Below are 20,611 nucleotides of genomic sequence, written 5' to 3' on the forward strand. Positions count from 1 at the left end.
GATGAAGACGGGCTTCGGGGACCCATGTGCCTCCTGACCATTGCGGGAGGAGATCTGTGGGCCATCATCACCTCTGGGGCCATCTGGAGTTTAAAGGGCACCTTGACCACCTTAGGGTTCACTTCTGCGGGGTCACAGCCCAGGACTTACCCTGATTGGCAGCTCTGTCATGGCCTCTGCGCTGTGGGACCAGCCTGGCCCAGGCAGGGCCTGGGGGAAAGAGCAGCTGGGAGATCTTGGGGTGAAGAAATGGGCACTGGGGTGCATCATGGCACCTATTAGAGAGCCATTTCGACTAGAAACTGCCTGTGACAAAGCGGGATGGGAACGTCTCTGTCAGCAGGATTATTCCACAGCGACCACGGGCTCTAGCAGCCACACAACCTGACCCCAAACCTGCTGTCCCTGAGACAAACCCCTTCCCCACCGCCATGTCTTTGTTCTCTGCTGCCCCTGATCAAACTCAGGAAGATTTCCTGATGCCTGGGCAGACACAAACCAGATCCCGGCTAAAGTCCACTGAGACTTTTAATGAGAACAAATATGATGCACAGTGTAAAAACAGGGAAAAAATGGAGGAAACTCTGGGCTGTTTCTGCTGCCCATGGGCAAAGGGAGACAGTTCCCCGGTGCTCACGGGTCTCCCAGCTGCACAGACCTCTCCTCCCTCCCGGCTGCACCCACCTGCACAGCAGGGATGGGCTCTCCTGGCCAGGGGCTCAGGGATTGCTGTGCACCCAGCTCTGTCACAGCCTTTGTGTCCTCACAAGGATGTGCCAGAGAGATCTCTTCAGCATCATCATAGCCCATGCTCCCCGGGGACAGGGATGAGGTGTCTCCTTCAGCTCCAGGGACCCCGGCACTTCTCTGGGAGCACAGGCTGCCCCCTGCAAGCAGCAATGCAGGACATTGCAGTTCACCCCATGGGGTCTGTGCACCACCTTCCTCCCTGCTCCTCACCACATTCAGCTCCTTCTTCCACCCTCCAGTCCCTCCATGGGAAACTCCTGGGGCAGGATTCCCCTTCCCAAGAGGTTTAGGTCTCAGTACAGCAGCACTAGGGTGTGAGCAGGGATGGCACCCCAGGAACCAGCAGCGCTGAATTTCCCTCTCACCTCTGGGTGCATCCCTGGGTCCTGCTCCCTCCTCTGGCACCCTGGGCATTTCCCAAGCTCCCTGTCCAGGGGCATCGTCCTCCTGAGGGTGAGAAACCTCCCTGGCATCATCATAGCCCTCTGCTGGGTCATCCCCATGCAGAACAAGAACATCTGAAAAGAGAGGGGAGCTGGTGACAGTGAGAAGATACATCCTGCAGAGCAGAGGATGGGAGGCACTGGTGTTGGCAGCAGCACAGGAGACCCTCAGGTCCTCCCCATCTGACAGTGACACTCAGTGACACCTCTGTCCATCACTTGTCTGCAGGCAGATCAGCCCCTTCCTGCTTCATTACCTGGTGCTGATCCCAGACCATCCTCCTCCTCACGGTACCCAGGGTAGGGCTGCAGCTGGGTCAGGGACTGCTCTGAAGAGGAGCCTGGAGAGATGCGCAGCGGGTGTTATGGAGCGAGCCCACTGACCTGGTTCGTGGCCAGTGCTGCTGGGGAAGGGGGACCCACAGAGCTGGGGCTGCATGGGGAGGAGGGCTGGGAATTCACCCTGTTCCCCTGGGACAAACTCTGTCTCAAAGGTGCTCCCAGAGCTGCCCCAGGTCAGCTCATCCCTCACTGGTCAAGTGGGGTGCAGGGGCAGGAAGAGAGGGGCTGCCCAGCTGCGATCAGCAAAGCTGGTTGGGAGGCAGCTCCTCTCCCGGGCCCAGGACCTGGGTGCTCTCCCCACACACCACACAGCCCCAGCACTGCAGGGACCACGGGCTGGGGGCTTCAGAGGGTCAGCCCTGGGGTGGGGCCAGAGGAAAGGGTCCTGCAGATGTGCCCACACCCACCTGAGCGACCAAACCTCGCCTGCTTCTCCCATGCTGGGCTGTAACCGATCTCCTCATACACGGCCTCGGGGAAGAGCTCCTGGGCTGTCCTGGAGCCTGGGGACAGAGGCAGGCCTGGCACAGGGACAGGCAGAGAGGCGATGGGACCCCACTGTGCTCCCCCAGACCTGTTCCTTGGCCCAGCCCAGGACTGCTCCAACAGCACAGCCCCACTGTGCTGTCCAGGAACAGCTGCCACATCCCCAGTGAGGGCCACATCACTGTGGAGATGATCTGGGGCAGCATCACACCCTTGGAGACAGTGCCCAAGCCCCTCTGGCCCCTGGGTCATCCCCCCTTGTCTGACCCCAGAGCAGCTCACATGTTTCCTCTCCACCTGGAGCTGACCCCTGTCTGCCCCATGAGTCCATAGCAGGGTCCCAGCCTTACCAAGGGCAGGCAGGGCTGGGCAGAGGGTCAGCCTGGGGCCTGACACCGTGGAGATGGGCCCTGCTGCTCTGTGTTCCTCCTGTATTCTCCTTTACTCCAGAGCACCCTCCAGCACTACCCAGAGCACTGCCAGCCTTGGCCATCTCCACCAGGATAACATCTCCTCCAGGATAACATCTCCCCAGGACAACATCTCCCACAGGATAACATCTCCTCCAGGATAATATCTCCCCCAGGATAACATCTCCCACAGGATTATATCTCCCCAAGGATAAAATGTTCCCTGGTCGTGCTCTGCCATTTCTCTCCTTGCCCCATCTCTTGCTCCCACCACCTCTGGGCTCTCTCCACCCCTTGCTGCTGGTGCCCTATGGCCAGACAGTCAATGAGGTGCGTGGAACAGGTGGCAGCACACAGTCTCATCCCCTCAGCTCTGCTTGTGCCCCTTACTGACCCCCCGCAGCACCCACAGCCCTTCCAGGAGGCATCACTGGGACCTCTGTGGAAGGACCCACCTCTGCGCCCAGCCCTGGCTCTGAGCACTTGCCCGGCCAGCAGGGCCAGGAGCAGGCAGAGAAGGGCCCCCAGGATGATGCAGATGATGACGGGCACTGAGATCCTCCCATTGACAGCCGGATGGCCCCGGGTGGGATCTGCATGGGCAAGAACATGGAAGAACAGCACCAGCCTTGGGAGAGGTGGAGGCAGCACCAGTCCTGACCCCCATCACACAAGGCAGCAGGCAGTGGAGGGCCCAGGGGGAGAGTGATGGAGAAGCTTCCACCCTGCTGAGTGAATTACAGCCCTCCTCAACCCCCACACAAACACCCCAGTGCCTCCTCCTGGGAGTTCACACTCCAGGAAGAAGCCCCTTCCACCCAACTGTGGGTCAGAGTCTGGCCCTGGGATACCCAGCCCTAGGGGGAGGACAAGTTACCTGCTTGGGGTGGGGATGCTGCTGTCCTGGGTGCAGCTGCAGAGGAGGAAAAGGAGAGCTGGGCTGAGAGGGTGGGAGTGCACGTACCAGGGAGCCTCCCCTCCACACACCCATGTGTGTCTGTAGGTGTCCCTGACACATCCTGCCCAAATTGCCCCTCCTGTAGTGCTAGAAAGGGACCCAGGACAGGGCCCGTGGCCTCTGCTCTGGGTGGCAGGCAGGGTGGCACAGGCAGCCCAGGGGATGGCCCTGGAGCTGCAGGGCCCCACGGGCAGTGGCCCAAGGACATCCAGTTCCACCGAGGCTGCTCCCTGCGTGGCACCAGCCTGCTGCACCCCACAGGAACATTCCTGCTCTCGGGAGCTCAGGGGCTGTGCCAGGACCAAGCGGGTGAAAGGCCTTCCCCAGCTCCCTGCCAATACCCGAGCAAGGGGTCCCAGCCCCAGCTCACCCGAGCAGCGCACGGCAGCATCTTCCTTATGCCGGCAAGCACGTCCGTCCCCAGGCCGGGCCCAGCAGTCCTGCAGAGACGACTCCGTCCCCCGGCACTCCACCCGCTCCAGCCAGATGGGGCCTTGCCCCACCCCAAAAGCAGCCTCACGCAGGGCAGACACCGCGGGGCCACAGCCCAGCTGCCTGCACGCCACCTGGGCATCCCGCATGTCCCAGGAGTCATCGCACACTGTCCCCCAGGAGCCGTGATGCCAGAGCTCCACTCTGCCCGAGCACCCGTCCTCGCCTCCCATGGCGCGGATCTTGTCCCTGTCTGGAGAAGGCAAAGAGCTGCCATGGCACTCAGACAGCAGAGCCCTGCCAGGCAAGAGGAGCACACAGAGGAGCAGCTCCCTACCTGTGCAGCTGGTGGAGTTGGGGCACGGGGCCAAAGGCTCTGGGGGCATTTCTGGGCGTCTCCCTGAAGAAGGAAACACTGTGGTGAAGGGGCTGGCTCGGGGGATTGTGCAGAAGAGAGTGGGGCTGAGCTCTGCTCGTGCCTGTGTGTGCCATGTTGGTCACAGAGCAGCAGGGGGTGTCCATGGAGGGGAGGCTCCTCTGAACCCCATCTGGTCTCTGCTGAGACCTCACTTGGAGATGTCACTGCCTCCCCCAGGCACTGCTGGGTGGCAACTGCTGCTGGACGTGTGGAGCTCTGAGAGCTGTGGTCACGTTTGTGCCACCAGCAGCAGAAGAGTCTGACATGGAAATGAAAACCCCTCCAAGCTCTTTCTCTGCATTTGGCTGTGCCCAGAGGGGAGCAGAAGCTGGGGTGACACCGGACCCGAGTGGCTCAGAATTACCATTGCAGGTGATGTAGGTCTCATCTCGCAGGTCATCGCATGACTGTGGGTCCCAGGGAGCAGAGGGACACTGCCAAAAAGAGTTGTTTTTCTCCCCACACTGCACGTAATCCAGCCAGGCAGGGCCAGACACTCTGCCATAGGGCAGGTCTGTCTCCAGGGATCCTCCATCCCCACAGCCCAGCTCCTCGCACGCCAGCGACACCGTGTCAGGAGTCATCGCGTTGGAGCAAACACTCCCCCACGTCCCGTTGTAGAAAACCTGCAGGCGCCCGGAGCAGCCGTCACTGTTCTCCAGCCTCAGGGCCACGAACTCTGGGAGGAAAGGCAGCAAGAGGAACAGGCTGGTCTGGGGCTGTGGGAGCCAGGGCACCTCTGCACTCCCCAGGCCCCCAGCCAGGCAGGGCAGGGCCAGCAAGTCCCCCTTGCAGCCAGGGCAGAGAGAAGTCCCTGATGGACACACTCCCCTGCTCTCCCCGCTCACCCTGGGGGACAGCTGAGCTCCCCAGGGACCCCAGTGGGACTGAGGGCACCCGTGCATGGGTGTCCATAGGCCGGGCTCAGGCAGGGGCTCAGCCAGGGACAGCCTTGGCCATGCCCGGCTTTCCCTGCATCCCAGCCTCTCCAAGAGCCAGGATCCCAGCACATCTCCCAGCACAGACCTGAGCAGATGACGCCCGCGTCCTCTTTGTGCCCGCAGTCGTGCTGCCCCCAGGGCCCGGCAGCGCAGTCCCAGAGAGCAGCTTCGGACCCAGAGCAGTTCACACCGTCCAGCCAGATGTGGCCGGAGCCTTCTCCGAACCGAGCAGAGTCGGCCACCTCCACCGGCCCTCCACAGCCCAGCTGGTGGCAAACGACGGCGGCATCAGACAGGTCCCAGCCATCGTCACAGACGGTCCCCCAGCTGCCCTGGTAGTAGATCTCCACTCTCCCTGCGCAGCGCCCGGACCCATTCACGAGCCGGACCCGCCGGCTCCCTGCAGTGGGGAGAAACCCCAGGTGCTGTCAGGGGGTGGCTGCCCCCCCACCCCATCATCTGGGGGCTCGTGCAGCACCGCTCACCCCAGCAAATGACTCCCACGTCCTCCACAACCCCTCCCAACAGCAAACTCCTGGACAGGGAGGTGTTGCAGAGGGTCAGGCTGGCCTCGTGCCCCGCGCACCGGACCCCTCGCAGCCCCACGGGGCCCGTCCCTCGCTCAGGCTTTGCGGGGTTGTAGGCTTTTTCTGCCTCTCCACACCGCAGCTGCCGGCACACCACGCTGGCCTCCTGCACGTCCCACTGGTCGTCCAGGACTCTGCCCCACGTCCCGCGCTGGAAGATCTCCACTCGCCCGTCGCACCGGCTCCCTCCGCCCACCAGCCGCAGGGACGCAGAGTCGGCTGGGCCTGGGGACAGCAGAGGAGCCACAGCCATCAGCGGCACCGGGCAGCACGGCAGCCTCCAGGGAGGAGGGCAAGGGGGGTTTGTCCGACCAGACAGGACAAGATTGAGCCCTGTGCTGATGAGAAGCTAGGGCAAAGCCCAGGCCCTGTCTGCAGCTCACAGCCAGGTCTGCTGCTGCTGGGTGGTGGGATGGGGCTCTGCAGGGCTCTCTGTGGGGATGGGATGTGGCTGTCTGCAGCCACAGGGATGGAGCAGAGCCCCACCGACCTGTCCTGGGCTCATCCTATGGAACACAGGCCTGGCAGTGGTGCTGGGGCCTGAGGCGCTGCCCTGGGGACAGGTGTCTGCCTCTGTTCAGACCTCAGCTCTCCCAGAGCAGAGCGGTCAGTCTGAGCAGGGAAAGCCCCCCAGGGATCCTCCAGGGAGAAATTCAGCCTGGTGCTGCCATGTGACCCAGCTTTGGGTGGCCATGTCTCCCACAAAGGGAAATGGAGGTAATGCACCATTTTCCCAGCACTCACCTGAGCAAATGACAGCAGCGTTTTTCCCGTGGGAGCATGGGGAGGCCCCCAGGGTGGTCACTGGGCACTGTCCCAGGTGGGCTTCAGTCCCGTCACAGTGGAACGAGTCTCTCCAGACAGGGCCAGTCTCTCTCCCAAAATACTCTCCTCCAGGAATGGACTCAGCAAACCCACAGTGGAGTTGATGACACAGAACGTGGGCATCTGAGAGATCCCAGCGGGAGGCACAGAGGGTCCCCCAGGTCCCCAGCACCTGGACCTCCACCCTCCCTGCACAGGCTGTGCTGCCGTTCACCAGCCTGAACGCTGTGTACTCTGGGGACAGAGGAGGAGAGAGGGTGGGTTGGTGCTTTTGTAGCCTCGGCAGCCAGTGCACAGTCCAAAGGAACAGATGCCTTTCTTCTTGTGCATGGTTTTCATGCTGTAGACAGTACAATGATCCCTTCTGTCCTACACCCACCCAGCCTGGTTCTTCCTCTGTTCCCAACCCCTGGCACAGCCCCAGTGTTCACCACCCCACCCCGAGTCCTTACGTGTGCAGCTGACAGCAGCGCTGTTCATCTGGGTGCAGGCCTGGTCCCAAGAGGGCCCCGTGGGGCAGGAGGACAGGAGGGACTCATTCCCCACACACTGCAGCTCTCCATCCCACATGGGACCAACCCCTTCTCCAAAGTGACCTCCTCCAGACACAGGCAGGGCCAGACCGCACTGCAGCTCCCTGCAGACCACCTCGGCAGCTTTGGGGCCAAAGTGGGAATCACAAACAGTTTTCCACTGGTCCCCATCACGGATCTCCACACGTCCTGAGCAGCGGCTCTTCCCTCCCACCAGATGGAAAAATCCTGGAAAAAAACCACCAAAAAACCTGGGAGTTCCCAGACCCTCTGGCAGTTACATGCCCACATCCCACATCACCTCCGAGCAAGCCGTGGCCTAAGTGCCCATTGCACATCCCAGGGGAAGCTGTTGGGGAAGGGCTGGTGCCAGAAACACATCCAAGACTCCTCCTCCCCTTGTCCACATCACCAGAGCACCCGAGGTGTGTGTCTGCCACACACTCACAGCCACAGGTGCATGCGATGATATGGAATAAGCAGCCAAATATAAGCAGCTGCCAAGCTCCTAAAGCCTCACAGAGCGGGACCACACAGCCAAGCCCTGGGGTTGGGCAGCGAGGGGCCATGTGCCGCCTGCTCCTCTGCGCAGGGCCAGTGCTCATGCTCTCTTAAAACTCCCTCCAAGGCCATCGATGTACACATGTGCCTGAGGGGGAACATCCAGCGTGATCAGCCCTCTCATGCTCTTCCTCCAAGGTGTGGGGTGCCGGCATGTCCTCCCATGGTGTTTCCAGCTCAGGGATCCTCAGCCTTGTTGGCTGGGAACTGGCAGAATGAGTGGGGACCGACAGACACCAGCAGACACTCCAGGGCAGGATGGAGGATTCATGTGCAGCCCAAGACACCAATTGAGGTGGGGATGAGACACTGTGGCAGGGTTAGTTCTGCCTGGGGTAGGTTCCTTCTGGGCTTTCCCAGGGACTGGGAACATGAGCAATGACAGTCCCAGCTCAGCAGTTGGACCAGCATCACTGCCACATTCTCTGGCTTATGCTTTTTGTTCCCTGAGGGCACAGCCAGGTCCCTTCCCCCAGCCCAGCCCCAAAGGTGAACAACAGGCTGACCCCTTACCTGAACATGTCACTCCAGCATCAAGAATGTGAATACAGTCATGTTCGCCCCATCCTGCATGTTTGCAGTCAGACAGGGCAGATTCGGTGCCATTACAGCTGACGTCATCCATCCAAATGGGGCCAGATCCTGCCCCAAAGTGTCCGTACTGAGGAGCTCCAACAGCAGACCCACAGCCCAGCTGCTTACAAACCACTGCTGCATCGTTCACACTCCAGTAGTTACCACACACAGTCCCCCACTGTCCCAGGTATTTCACCTCCACTCTCCCAGCACAGCGCCTGCCGCCATCCACCAGCCTCACCTCCGCAGCACCTTCAAACGCTGACACAGGACCAGTCAGATCAGCGTCAAGCCCCAGCACTGTGGGTGTCAGGGTGGGAGCCCCCTCCCCTCCAGACTGTCCCCAATATGGTGCAGAGGTCCCTTGTATCCCCACGGGCTGTGCAAGGCTGGGGTGACTAGCTCCAGCCCTGCTGGGTCATTTATGGCCCCTAAGATTTCGGCACTTCCTTCTACGCTAATAGACCCTTCAACCTGCCCCTCGCCCAGGCCCACCTAGAGCACCCATTCCTCCCCATCCAGCACCCTGGGAAGAGACCTGTCCCCAGGGATCCCTAAGCACCTGCTTCTGCTTCTCCCAGGGCCCTCAGCTCTCCTGGACCACAGTCTTCCCATCTCCCACATCATCATCTCAGGCTTTTGTGTATCCACTGTGGAGCAACATGTTGATCCCAGGGAGCCCTCCCAGCCCATGGCCCCTCTTTGTCCTTGGACCTCGACACAGATCTGCCCTTGTCTGTGATCCCCAGGAAGGTCACGTCTCTGCCAGCCTGTGGGAACAGATGCCCCAGTTCCCTTGTCTCCACAATCACAAACTGTCCCCTCCTCAGGCTGGAGCTCACCCCAGTGTTCAACACCCCACTCTGAGTCCTTACGTGTGCAGCTGACAGCAGCGCTGTTCATCTGGGTGCAGGCCTGGTCCCGGGAGGACCCCGTGGGGCAGGAGGACAGGATGGACTCATTCCCCACACACTGCAGCTCTCCATCCCACATGGGACCAACCCCTTCTCCAAAGTGACCTCCTCCAGACACAGGCAGGGCCGCGCCGCACTGCAGCTCCCTGCAGACCACCTCAGCAGCTTTGGGGCTAAAGTGGGAATCACAAACAGTTTTCCACTGGTCCCCATCACTGATCTCCACACGTCCTGAGCAGCGGCTCTTCCCTTCCACCAGACGGAAAAATCCTGGGAAAAAAACACCAAAGAAACTGAGAGTTCCCAGAGCCCTCTGTCAGTTACATGCCCACGTCCCACATCACCTCCGAGTAAGCCATGGCCAAAGTGCCCATTGCACATTCCAGAGGAAGCTGTTGGGGAAGGGCTGGTGCCAGAAACACATCCAAGACTCCTCCTCCCCTTGTCTACACCACCAGAGCACCCGAGGTGTGTGTCTGCCACACACTCACAGACACAGGTGCTGCTCACACAAAGGGCTCCCACACAAGGTCCTCTGTGCTGCCTGGCACGGTCCCCCCAGCACCACAGCCGTGTGAGCAGTTGGGGTCCAGGAGAACTGGCCCAGATGATGATGAAACTGCAGCTGCTCAGCCCCTGCAGAGCTTGGGCCAGGCAGGACCATCATCACCTGGGTGCAACCAGAAGCGCACTCTGCTCCCAGGAGTGTTCCTGGGGTGTTGGGAGGTTCCTTTTAGGTGGGAGATGTCCCAGAGCACAGAAATGGAGCAGCTGTTATCATGGCTGGCGCTTTCCAGAGCCCTCCCCTGCCTGCTCGAGGGGGATGTTCTCATCCAGGGACACCGTGCTCTGCCCAGGGGTGCACAGGTCCCAGGCCAATGGCCAGGCAGGGGACAGGAGACCCGCATGTCCCCCTGGCCTCACACTGCCTCAGAGGATGACAGTAGCACGGACGAGAGTCAATAAGTGCCGGCAAAGACCCTGTTTCATGGGTCAGTGTGGGGAGCTGTGGGCAGGCAGGAGGGGTTGGGCAGCTGGTCAGCACTGCCTGCGTGGGGTCCTGTCCTCACAGGGATGTCACAGCTTTCCCCAGGGACCAGTTACACCAGCAATGACAGCCCCAGCTCGGGAGCATGACTGGCCACACTGGGCCCAGATCCAACATGTTTGTTGCACCCTGTGGCACAGCCGGGTCCCCTCCCCCATCCCAGCCCCAAGGTGGGAACGGGCTGACCCCTTACCTGAACATGTCACTCCAGCATCATGAATGTGCTCACAGTTATGTTCACCCCATCCTGCATGTTTGCAGTCAGACAGGGCAGATTCGGTGCCTTTACAGCCAACATCATCCATCCAAATGGGGCCAGATCCTGCCCCAAAGTGTCCGTACTGAGGAGCTCCAACAGCAGACCCACAGCCCAGCTGCTTACAAACCACTGCTGCATCGTTCATGTCCCAGTAGTCACCACACACAGTCCCCCACTGTTCATGCTGTTTCACCTCCACTCTCCCAGCACAGCGCCTGACGCCGTCCACCAGCCTCACCTCTGCAGCACCTTCAAACACTGACACAGGACCAGTCAGAACAGCATCAAGCCCCAGCACTGTGGCTATCAGGGTGGGAGCCCCCTCCCCGCCAGGCTGTCCCCAATGTGGTGCAGACGTCCCTTGTAACTCCATGGGCTGGGCAAGACTGGGGTGCCCACCTCCAGTCCTGCTGGGTCATTTATGGCCCCAAACTTTTCAGCACTTCCTTCTACCCTAACAGACCCTTCAACCTGACCCTGGCTCACACCCACCAAGTGCACCCACTCCACCCCAGCCAGCACCCTGGGAAGAGATCTGTCCCCAGGGATCCACAAGCACAGGCTGCTGCTTCTCCCAGGGCCCCCAGCTCCAATGGACCACAGTCCGCCCTGGGCACCTCCCACATCATCATCTCAGGCCCTTGTGTATCCGCTGTGGAGCAACATGTTGATCCCAGGGAGCCCTCCCAGGCCATGGCCCCTCTTTGTCCTTGGGCGTCAGCCCAGCCCTGCCCTTCTCTATGATCCCCAGGAATGTCACATCTCTGCCAGCCTGTGGGAACAGATGCCCCAGTTCCCTTGTCTCCACAAGCACCAACTGTCCCCTCCTCAGGCTGGAGCTCACCCCGGTGTTCAACACCCCACCCTGAGTCCTTACGTGTGCAGCTGACAGCAGCGCTGTTCATCTGGGTGCAGGCCTGGTCCTGGGAGGACCCCGTGGGGCAGGAGGACAGGAGGGACTCATTCCCCACACACTGCAGCTCTCCATCCCACATGGGACCAACCCCTTCTCCAAAGTGACCTCCTCCAGACACAGGCAGGGCCAGACCGCACTGCAGCTCCCTGCAGACCACCTCAGCAGCTTTGGGGCCAAAGTGGGAATCACAAACAGTTTTCCACTGGTCCCCATCACGGATCTCCACACGTCCTGAGCAGCGGCTCTTCCCTCCCACCAGACGGAAAAATCCTGGAAAAATACACCAAACAACCTGGGAATTCCCAGAGCCCTCTGTCAGTTACATGCCCACATCCCTCATCACCTCCGAACAAGCCGTGGCCAAAGTGCCTATTGCACATGCCAGAGGAAGCTGTTGGGGAAGGGCTGGTGCCAGAAACACATCCAAGACTCCTCCTCCCCTTGTCTACACCACCAGAGCACCTGAGGTGTGTGTCTGCCACACACTCACAGCCACAGGTGCTGCTCACACAAAGGGCTCCCACACAAGGTCCTCTGTGCTGCCCGGCACGGTCCCCCCAGCACCGCAGCCCTGTGAGCAGTTGGGGTCCAGGAGAACTGGCCCAGATGATGATGAAGCTGCAGCTGCTCAGATCCTGCAGAGCTTCGGCCAGGCAGGACCATCATCACCTGCGTACAAACAGAAGCTCCTTCTGATCCCAGGAGTGTTCCTGGGGTGTTGGGAGGTTCCTTTTAGGTGGGAGATGTCCCAGAGCACAGAAATGGAGCAGCTGTTATCATGGCTGGTGCTTTCCAGAGCCCTCCCCTGCCTGCTCGAGGGGGATGTTCTCATCCAGGGACACTGTGCTCTGCCCAGGGGTGCACAGGTCCCAGGCCAATGGCCAGGCAGGGGGCAGGAGACCCGCATGTCCCCCTGGCCTCACGCTGCCTCAGAGGGTGACAGCAGCACAGACGAGAGTCATTAAGTGCTGGCAAAGACCCTGTTTCATGGGTCAGGGTGGGGAGCTGTGGGCAGGCAGGAGGGATTGGGCAGCTTGTCAGCGCTGCCTGCATGGGATCCTATCCCCACAGGGCTGTCACAGCTTTCCCTAGGGACCAGTTACACCAGCAATGACAGTCCCAGCTCAGCAGCATGACTGGCCACACTAGGCCCGGATCTACCATGTTTGTTTTTTGCTGAGAGCACCGACATGTCACTTCTTGCATCCCAGCCCCAAAGTTAGGTATTAGGCTGACCCCTTACCTGAAAACGTCACTCCAGCATCAAGAACGTGAATACAGTCATGTTCACCCCATCCTGCATGTTTGCAGTCAGACAGGGCAGATTCGGTGCCATTACAGCCAACATAACTCATCCAAATGGGGCCAGATCCTGCCCCAAAGTGTCCGTACTGAGGAGCTCCAACAGCAGACCCACAGCCCAGCTGCTTACAAACCACTGCTGCATCGTTCATGTCCCAGTAGTCACCACACACAGTCCCCCACTGTCCCTGGTGTTTCACCTCCACTCTCCCAGCACAGCGCCTGCCGCCATCCGCCAGCCTCACCTCCACAGCACCTTCAAACACCAACACGGGATGAGTCAGGAGAGCGCCGAGCCCCAGTGCTGCAGGTCTGGGGGAACCTCCTGCCCGCACTGAATCAGATGTACCAGGGTGGGAGCCCCCTCCCCTCCAGGCTGTCCCCAGAGCAGCGCGAGGGTCCCTTCTGTCCCCACAGCTGCGCAAGGCTGGGGGTGCCCACGTCCAGCACTGCTGGGTCATTCTCCATCCCACCACACAAGGCACCTCTTCCCACCCAAAAGGCCACCTGTCCCCCACCCATGCCCACCCACACACTGCCCAGCCCTGCACTGGGCAGCAGCTGTCTCCAGCCCAGCACCCCCTGAACAGCCCCGTGTACCCAGGGCTGCAGCTTCCCCTGCAAACCACCTGCCCCAGCACCATCCAAACCCTGCCCAGCCCCAGGGCTTTCCCTGTTCCCACTGAGACCATCCACAGGATCACACATCCCCTCCTCTCCTGGTGTCAGCCCAGCCCCTGCACTGGGCCAGGCCCCCCAGGAAGGACGTCTCCCCACTGCAGATGTCCCCGTCCTCTTCCCTCTGCGGGGCACAAACTGCTCTTGTGGGGTCAGGGCTCCCCTGGAACAAGGGGCGCTGAGCAGCACACAAACCCTCTGGGGCACCCCAGAGGTTGGCAGTGGCCTGGGGATCTCTGGGTGCTGCCATCACCAGTGAGGCCACCACTGGCTCCAGAGGCAGAGTGCTGGGAACAAGGGGGCCCAAAATGGTACCCCAGGAGAGGGTGTCTGTGAATCCAGCCAGGCACAGGCTGCCCTGAACACTGGAGCCCTGGAAAAGGAGATACTCTCTCCCACCCAGATAGGCACAGGGAAGGGCACAGGCTCCATGGATCTGAGCACCTTCTGCCCCTTGTCTCAGCAGCACCTGCAAAGAAACCCCATTCCCAGACAGATCCCCATGACCACACTGGTACCCGCTGGCCCTGGGCGGTGGGACAAGGGAGTCAGCACTTACCCCTGCACAGCTGTACCCAGAGGAGCAGCCACAGCGTCTGAGGGGACAGGAGTCCCTCTGTGCCCATCCTGAGCCTCCTGCCCTGATGGCGCATCCCTCTGTGCTGCACTCCCTGCCGCAGCTCCAGGGACTCGTGGGAACAATGATGATGGGAGGGCAATATATCTCTGCAGATGTCCCCCAGCTACAGGAGGAGCCAATCGAAGCAGCAGCACCTTTTTAGACATTATCGGGAGCTATCTCCCCTCCGACACAGCCCAGTCCTCCAATGAACTTCTCCAGCGCCATTCATGACCATATATGAGGGACGGCTCCGCTGCAGGTGTCACATCACTGTGCTGGTGGAACGTCACAGGACAGGGTTGGTTGTAGTGGGGCAAACAATTTTTTACTCCTTGAGCCCTGTGGTGGGGACCAGGAGCACCGAGCATGTCCTGTGACAGGCTATCCAAGAGCTCGAGGTAGAGAGCGTCCAAACACTGCTGTGCTATAAGACCCATGGGGCTGCGACTGCACCGGGGCTGTGTCAGGAAGGGAAGGAAACAGCCCCTGTGACAGACCCCACAGTGCTGGGAGCAGCAGCTGGGAAAGGGCCTTAGCCCAGGGCAGAGCCCCATCCCAGGAGCGCTGGCTCACCCACCGCTCCCTGGAGAGCCCACGGAAGGTCCCTCGCAGGAGCTGGAGCTGGGACACGTCCCTGTCCTGGCAGCAGACGTGCAGCCCAGGGGCTCAGACGCGTCCCTGCCTGTCAGTGTGTCACCGAGGGGCCGTTATTCCCCACGGGTGGATCAGAGCTGCAGCCTGCAGGTGCACAAACCACAGCCCCCGCGCTCCCCCCGCGGCGCCCGGGCAGGAAGTCTGTGGTTTCCTCCGGGCGCCGTGCCCGGGCACATCCCTGCCGTGCCCCCGAGCCACCCCCACCCCGACGGCTGCAGCCAGGGCTGCAGGGGCTGCTCCTTCGGCCTCGCAGACACGGGGCCGGGCAGCTCCGGTACCTCGTGGGGACCCTGTGACAGCACATGGACGGTCTGCACCGAGCTCCATGGCCATGGGGTGTCACCGGTGACGTGAGCACTGCACCGTCCTACTGCCAGTGCTGGGTGTGCATGGGTTATACTGACAGTGACCTCACAGCTCCTGCTGCCACCGCTGTGTGCTCATTGGTTACAATGACAGTGACCTCACACCCTCGAGTGCCACCGCTGTGTGCTCATTGGTTACACTGACAGTGACCTCACACCTCTACTGCCACCGCTGTGTGCTCATTGGTTACACTGACAGTGACCTCACACCCTCGAGTGCCACCGCTGTGTGCTCATTGGTTATACTGACAGTGACCTCACACCTCTACTGCCACCGCTGTGTGCTCATTGGCTATACTGAGGGTGACCACAAAGGTACGACTGGCATCGCAGTGTGCTCATTGGTTATACTGAGAGTGACTTCACAGCTCCTACTGCCACCGCTGTGTGCTCATTGGTTACACTGACAGTGACTTCACAGCTCCTACTGCCACCGCTGTGTGCTCATTGGTTATACTGACAGTGACCTCACACCTCTACTGCCACCGCTGTGTGCTCATTGGTTATACTGACAGTGACCTCACACCTCTACTGCCACCGCTGTGTGCTCATTGGTTACAGTGTCACATGTGTGTGTGCACTCTATGGACTTCTGCTGACAATGGTTCCAAAAAGCTGAATTTGGGTGGGGTATAAATATGGTTTTGTGACATCAGGAGCACCCAGACGAGCCATGTGTCTGTTCCTGGCCCATCTACTACTCAGCCACTGGTGATGTCATAATATCTATGTCTGATATGGGCCTGCTCCTGGTCTATTGGCTATTCAGACACCAATGACCGCAAAACCACCTACACATGCCATGGCCCTACTCCAGGCCTGTGAGCTACTCAGGGCTGACTGACTCAGACACCTGGTGACCTCCCCAGCACCTGTAAGGACGTGCACCTGGTCCTGGCCCATCAGCCATTCAGCCAGGACTGACATCACAAGTACATCCCAAGCCACGTTTCTCCCTCTTGCCTTCAGCTCCTCAGACACCAGTGACCTGACCACATCACATCCACCCACTTGCTGTCTGCTCGCCTGCGAGACACAAAGGCACAAGTGACCTCACAAGCTGTGACACAAACTGTGTGCCTGCGCTGGGCCTGTCAGCTGCTCGGGTGTCAGTGACCTGCAACCACTTACACAATCGCTGAGTCAGCTCCTGGCCTGTGATCTACTGAGACACCAGGGACCTCACCCGCACAACCTATTTGCTCTGTGCACATGTTGGGGGTGACCCCATCTGGCAGCGCCCACCCAATCACTTGCTCAATCCCCAGCAGCGGGATGGGGGAGGGAACTGGAAGGGCAAAAGTAAGAAAGAATATCTCATGGGTCAAGATAAAGACAATTTAATAAGTGGAGAAGTAATCACTCAGAGCAGGAGATATATATGCTCAGCCTGTCTCTGAGCAAAGGATGTTCTGAAGAACACACCTGCCTCCTCAGTTCTATTGCTGACCATGACGTCATATGGTGTGGAATATCCCTCTGGTCAGTTGGGGTCAGCTCTCCTTGCTTTGTCCCCTCCAGCCTCTTGCCACCTGCAGCCTCCACACTGTTAGGGCAGAGGGAGAAACAGCGAAGGCCTTGAGGCTGTGCCAGTGCTGCTCAGCAACTGCTACAACGTCAGAGTGTTGTCAAAGCTGTTCTGGGCACCATCAGCAGGGGCTGTGAACAAGAAAATTAGCTCCATCCCAGCCAGTACAATCTCCACCCCTTATTCCATACCATGTGCACCCTGCTCAGGTCCTACAGTGTTCAAGACATTGACATCCACCACCACCCCCGTCCCCACCCCTTGACACCACACACGCAGCACACTGGGTTTGGCTGGTGTGGCTCAGGCGGACCTGGGCAAGTCCCATCACACTCCTGACTTCTCCCCTCACTCAGTCAGAGCAGTTTGGAACATTCAATCAGGTTATGAACCTAAGGACAAAGAAACCTATTTATCACCAGCATGCACCCCGCAGTGGCTTTACAGGCAGCTGGGTGACCCCCACAACCAGTGGGGTGCCTCTGTTTGGCATCTCAACATCCAATTTGTGGTTCCTGGGTTCGTTGGCGAGTTCTTCTGCGCTTGGCCTTGTTACACCTCAGACAATTGGCCTCAGCCCAATGAACCAGCAGCTCCAGATCCTTCTGAAGAGCCTTCCTACCCTCCAGCAGATCAACATTCCCACCCAACCTGGTGTCATCTGCAAACTTACTGAGGGTGCGCTTGATCCCCTTGCCCAGATCATTGATAAAGAGAATAAACTGGCCCCAATACTGAGCCCTGGGGAACACCACTCACGACCGGCTGCAACTGGATTTGGCTCCGTTCACCACAACTCTGTGGGCCCAGCCCTCCAGCCAGTTCTTTATCCATCGCAGATACACCCATCCAGGCCATGAGCTGCAGCTTCTCCAGGAGAATGCTGTGGGATACGGTGTCAAAGGCTTTACTCAAGTCTAAGTACACAACATCCACAGCCTGTGTGGCGGATTCACTCCCCCACGACAGACTTTCCCTCATCTGCTAAGCCGGTCACCTTGACATAGAAGGAGATCAGGTTGGTCAAGTGGGACTTGCCTTTCATAAATCATGCTGATTGGGCCCGATTGCTTGTCTCGTATGTGTGACCTCCCGGTCCCTTTCCCAGCCATGTTCCTGCTGTTGATCTATCTCCTGCAGAGGCAGAAGGGACCTCACAGTCCCCTCCACAGCCATTGACTTCCTACTGGATTATGAGTTCCTGAGACACAGCTGAGCACATGGCATCGTACCCAGCCATCACCCTCCTTGTGGTCCAGTGTGTGAGCAGATAAAACTAAGCTGCTTTCATCAAATTTATCTAATAGATTTCCTATCAAGGGTTTGAGTGGAGAAACGTTCCTCAGAGGAGCTGCTGTATTTACACTGGTGCATTTTATATCTCTGCTTCTGCCTTTTTTTTTTTTCTTCTTCCTCGGTCTATTCTGTCTTGAAAGAGCTCTCCAAGGAAAAGATTCATGGAATCCTATAATAACACAGGTTGGAAGAGACCCCTGAACACCATCTCTGTCCCACTGACCTTTATGGCGCCCCAAGAAATAGCTGATAGCATTTGTGCTCACTTGAGTTTATCTTACTGCATGCACACAATGGACATGCACATGACGCGTATGTTTACAAATCATCTTTACAACAAAAACATGGACTTTTGACCTAGTTTTTCATAGAATCATAGAATGTCCTGAGTTGGAAGGGACCCACAAGGATCATCGAGTCCAACTCCTGTCCTGGCACAGGACAACCCCACAGTTCACATCATCTGTCTGAGGATGTTGTCCGGTCTCTTCTTGAACACTGTCAGGCTTGGGGCCGTGACATCTCCCTGGGGAGCCTGTTCCAGTGTCCAGCACCCTCTGGGCAAAGAACCTTTTCCTCATGTCCACCCTGAACCTGGCGGATGTTTCTTCCATTCCCTTGGGTTCTGTCATTGTTCTGTCATCCACAGACAAGACATCAGTACCTTCCTTCTCCCCTTGTGAGGAAGCTGTAGCCACCATGAGGTCTCCTTTTAGTCTTTTTTTTCAGTTCTGATGGTGAGAAAACCCCTTGCTTTGCTTTCTGAAGCAGAAAGGAGAAGCCATGACCTCCAGGCAATGGGAAGGGGGATCCTGTCCCTCACACACGGCTCAGGGCTCTTCCTGGGACCGTGGGATGTGGGTGTGCAAGGCCGAGGGAAGGACAACACTGGTACAACAACTGCCAGCTTCCTCATTGGGCCTCCATGGAGGCAACGAGGCCCCAGTGCCATGAGGACAACATGTCTTCTCCTAGGCCTCAGTGGCAGAGACAACTCCCATGGCCAAGGGGACAGAGACCTGGGATCTGTTGGTCCCTTCCAGCCTTGCCAGCGCCCTTTGCCACCTCCATCACAGGCTGTTCTACACCGTCCTATCACTGCCCCTCTTTCTCTGCAGCCCGTAGACACCCATCTCTCTTCCCCACCTGCTCTCACCCCAGCATTTCTGTCCCTTCCCTGATGTGTCTGCACCCTCACTGGCTGTTCTTTGGAACACAAAGCCATGGGCTGATCCAGCTCCCTCTGGGTGACCTCTTGCGCCACAGCCCTGCCCTTCCAGTGACACATCTTCCTCCTGATATCCAGTCCTCACCTTCCAAGTTGCACTTTCTGACTCTTCCCTGCTTCTTCCCACTTCCAAGGAGAGCACGACCATCTAAGAAACTGCCCTTCATGCAGGGAACCCAACCTGTTAGGCTTCTTGTGGTCTTTTACCTGACCAGAGAGAAGTAACTTCACCACCATCTTCTAAATCCCGTGACTGCTGTTGGCCTTTCAGCTTCTCTGACAGGCACAACCATGTTCCTGCTGCTGTCCCGTCATGTTCTCAGGTGGGATGGACATGACAATGCATCTCCAAGGCCTCTTCCTGGATAAGACCTGTGGGTACCTTGGCAGATATTCTTTCCCAGCCATGTCCCTGCTGCTGGCCTGTCACCTCCAGAGACAGAACTGATCTCACTGTCCCCTTCACAGCCACACGCTTCTGAGTGGATTATGAGTTTCTGAGACACAACTGACCTCATAATACCACACCCATCCATCCCCCTCCTTAGCCCCCAGGACCTGATCAAGACTGAAGCATGTTCTACGCAGTCCTACACCTGCCCCTCTTTCCCTGCAGGCTGTAGACACCCATCTGGCTTCCTCACCTTGTTCAAATTCATCAAATATATTTCCTACTAACAATGTGCATGAAAAGCACTCTTCTCTGGAACTGCTGTATTTCCATTAACACCTTCTATATCTCCTCTTTTGACTTTTTTTTTATTATTCTTCTACCTGTTCTATCTCCAGAAACCTCTCCAAGGCAAAAATTCTTTCAAATTACAGAATAACTCAGGTTTGAAGAGAGCCCTTGTCTCACTCATCTTGTCTCACTCTCCCACTCAGGGCACGGTCAACCAGGTGAGGTTGCTCAAGGCCTCCACCCAGGTTTGCATCATCCTCAAAAGTGTTGAAAGTGCACTCTCTTACATCTTAGAATGGGAGAATAAAGACGTTCAACAGTGTTGGCCCAAGTGCTGGTCACTGAGAGATGACACTAGTAACTGGTTGCATGGAGGACTTTGTACCACTCATGATATTTGGGCTTAATGGTTCAGCATCCCTCCCAGCATCCACTTCTGGAGCCCCATCAGCACCACTCTGCCCAGAAGGACACCATGGCTGAGGCCTTGCAAGCACCCTGTACACAACATGCCTTTCTTTCCCCTGTCCATTTGGGTTCCGCAATCCCTTCCTTTGCCTTCACATTCCAGGAAATGGGTGTAGGAGGACATGTCCCATCCCTTTCCCAGGGAGGGAGGTAGGGTCACCAGCCTGTAACTCTCCCAGTTCCTATTCCTGCTCTTCTTGAAGATGGGTTTGAGGTCTGCGATTTCTAAGGACCCCAGAACCATTCTGGTTTCCATGGCACTTTTGAGAGCACAATCCGGAATCATGGGAAGGGTGACGTAGCAGACAAGAACACGTGCAATGAGCCTGTCCAAGGCAGCTGAGATGAATCTCACTGGTCAAATGGGGTTTGTTCCTGTAGTCAAACAC

The 20,611-nt window shown here is 58.4% G+C and overlaps 1 protein-coding gene across 1 annotated transcript; it reads right to left on the bottom strand.

The window, feature by feature from the left end:
- Positions 1-633: 633 nt before the first annotated feature.
- On the bottom strand, positions 634-14,005 carry LOC135999575 (scavenger receptor cysteine-rich type 1 protein M130-like). The gene is made up of 14 exons (XM_065653139.1): positions 13,939-14,005; positions 12,643-12,957; positions 11,361-11,669; positions 6,512-6,826; positions 5,666-5,992; positions 5,266-5,580; positions 4,604-4,918; positions 4,159-4,209; positions 3,760-4,074; positions 3,309-3,344; positions 2,887-3,024; positions 1,943-2,038; positions 1,116-1,268; positions 634-887 (listed from the first exon to the last, which is right to left on the bottom strand). Exons 1-14 carry the CDS (start codon positions 14,003-14,005, stop codon positions 634-636), a joined length of 3,006 nt encoding a protein of 1,001 aa, XP_065509211.1.
- Positions 14,006-20,611: the final 6,606 nt, after the last annotated feature.

The sequence above is a fragment of the Caloenas nicobarica genome, chromosome 29 (genome assembly GCF_036013445.1).
Source record: "Caloenas nicobarica isolate bCalNic1 chromosome 29, bCalNic1.hap1, whole genome shotgun sequence".
In the NCBI taxonomy this organism is placed as follows: Eukaryota; Metazoa; Chordata; class Aves; order Columbiformes; family Columbidae; genus Caloenas; species Caloenas nicobarica.

Bases quoted from the DNA above. Each gene is read 5' to 3' on its own strand.
- LOC135999575 (XM_065653139.1), bottom strand. From the start codon at position 14,005: ATGGGCACAGAGGGACTCCTGTCCCCTCAGACGCTGTGGCTGCTCCTC. The intron at 11,670-12,642 runs GTAAGGGGTCAG...GTATTTTTCCAG, and splicing joins TGCTGGAGTGACGTTTTCAG to GATTTTTCCGTCTGGTGGGA. The intron at 1,269-1,942 runs GTGGGTGTGGGC...CTCTCTTTTCAG, and splicing joins GGCGAGGTTTGGTCGCTCAG to ATGTTCTTGTTCTGCATGGG.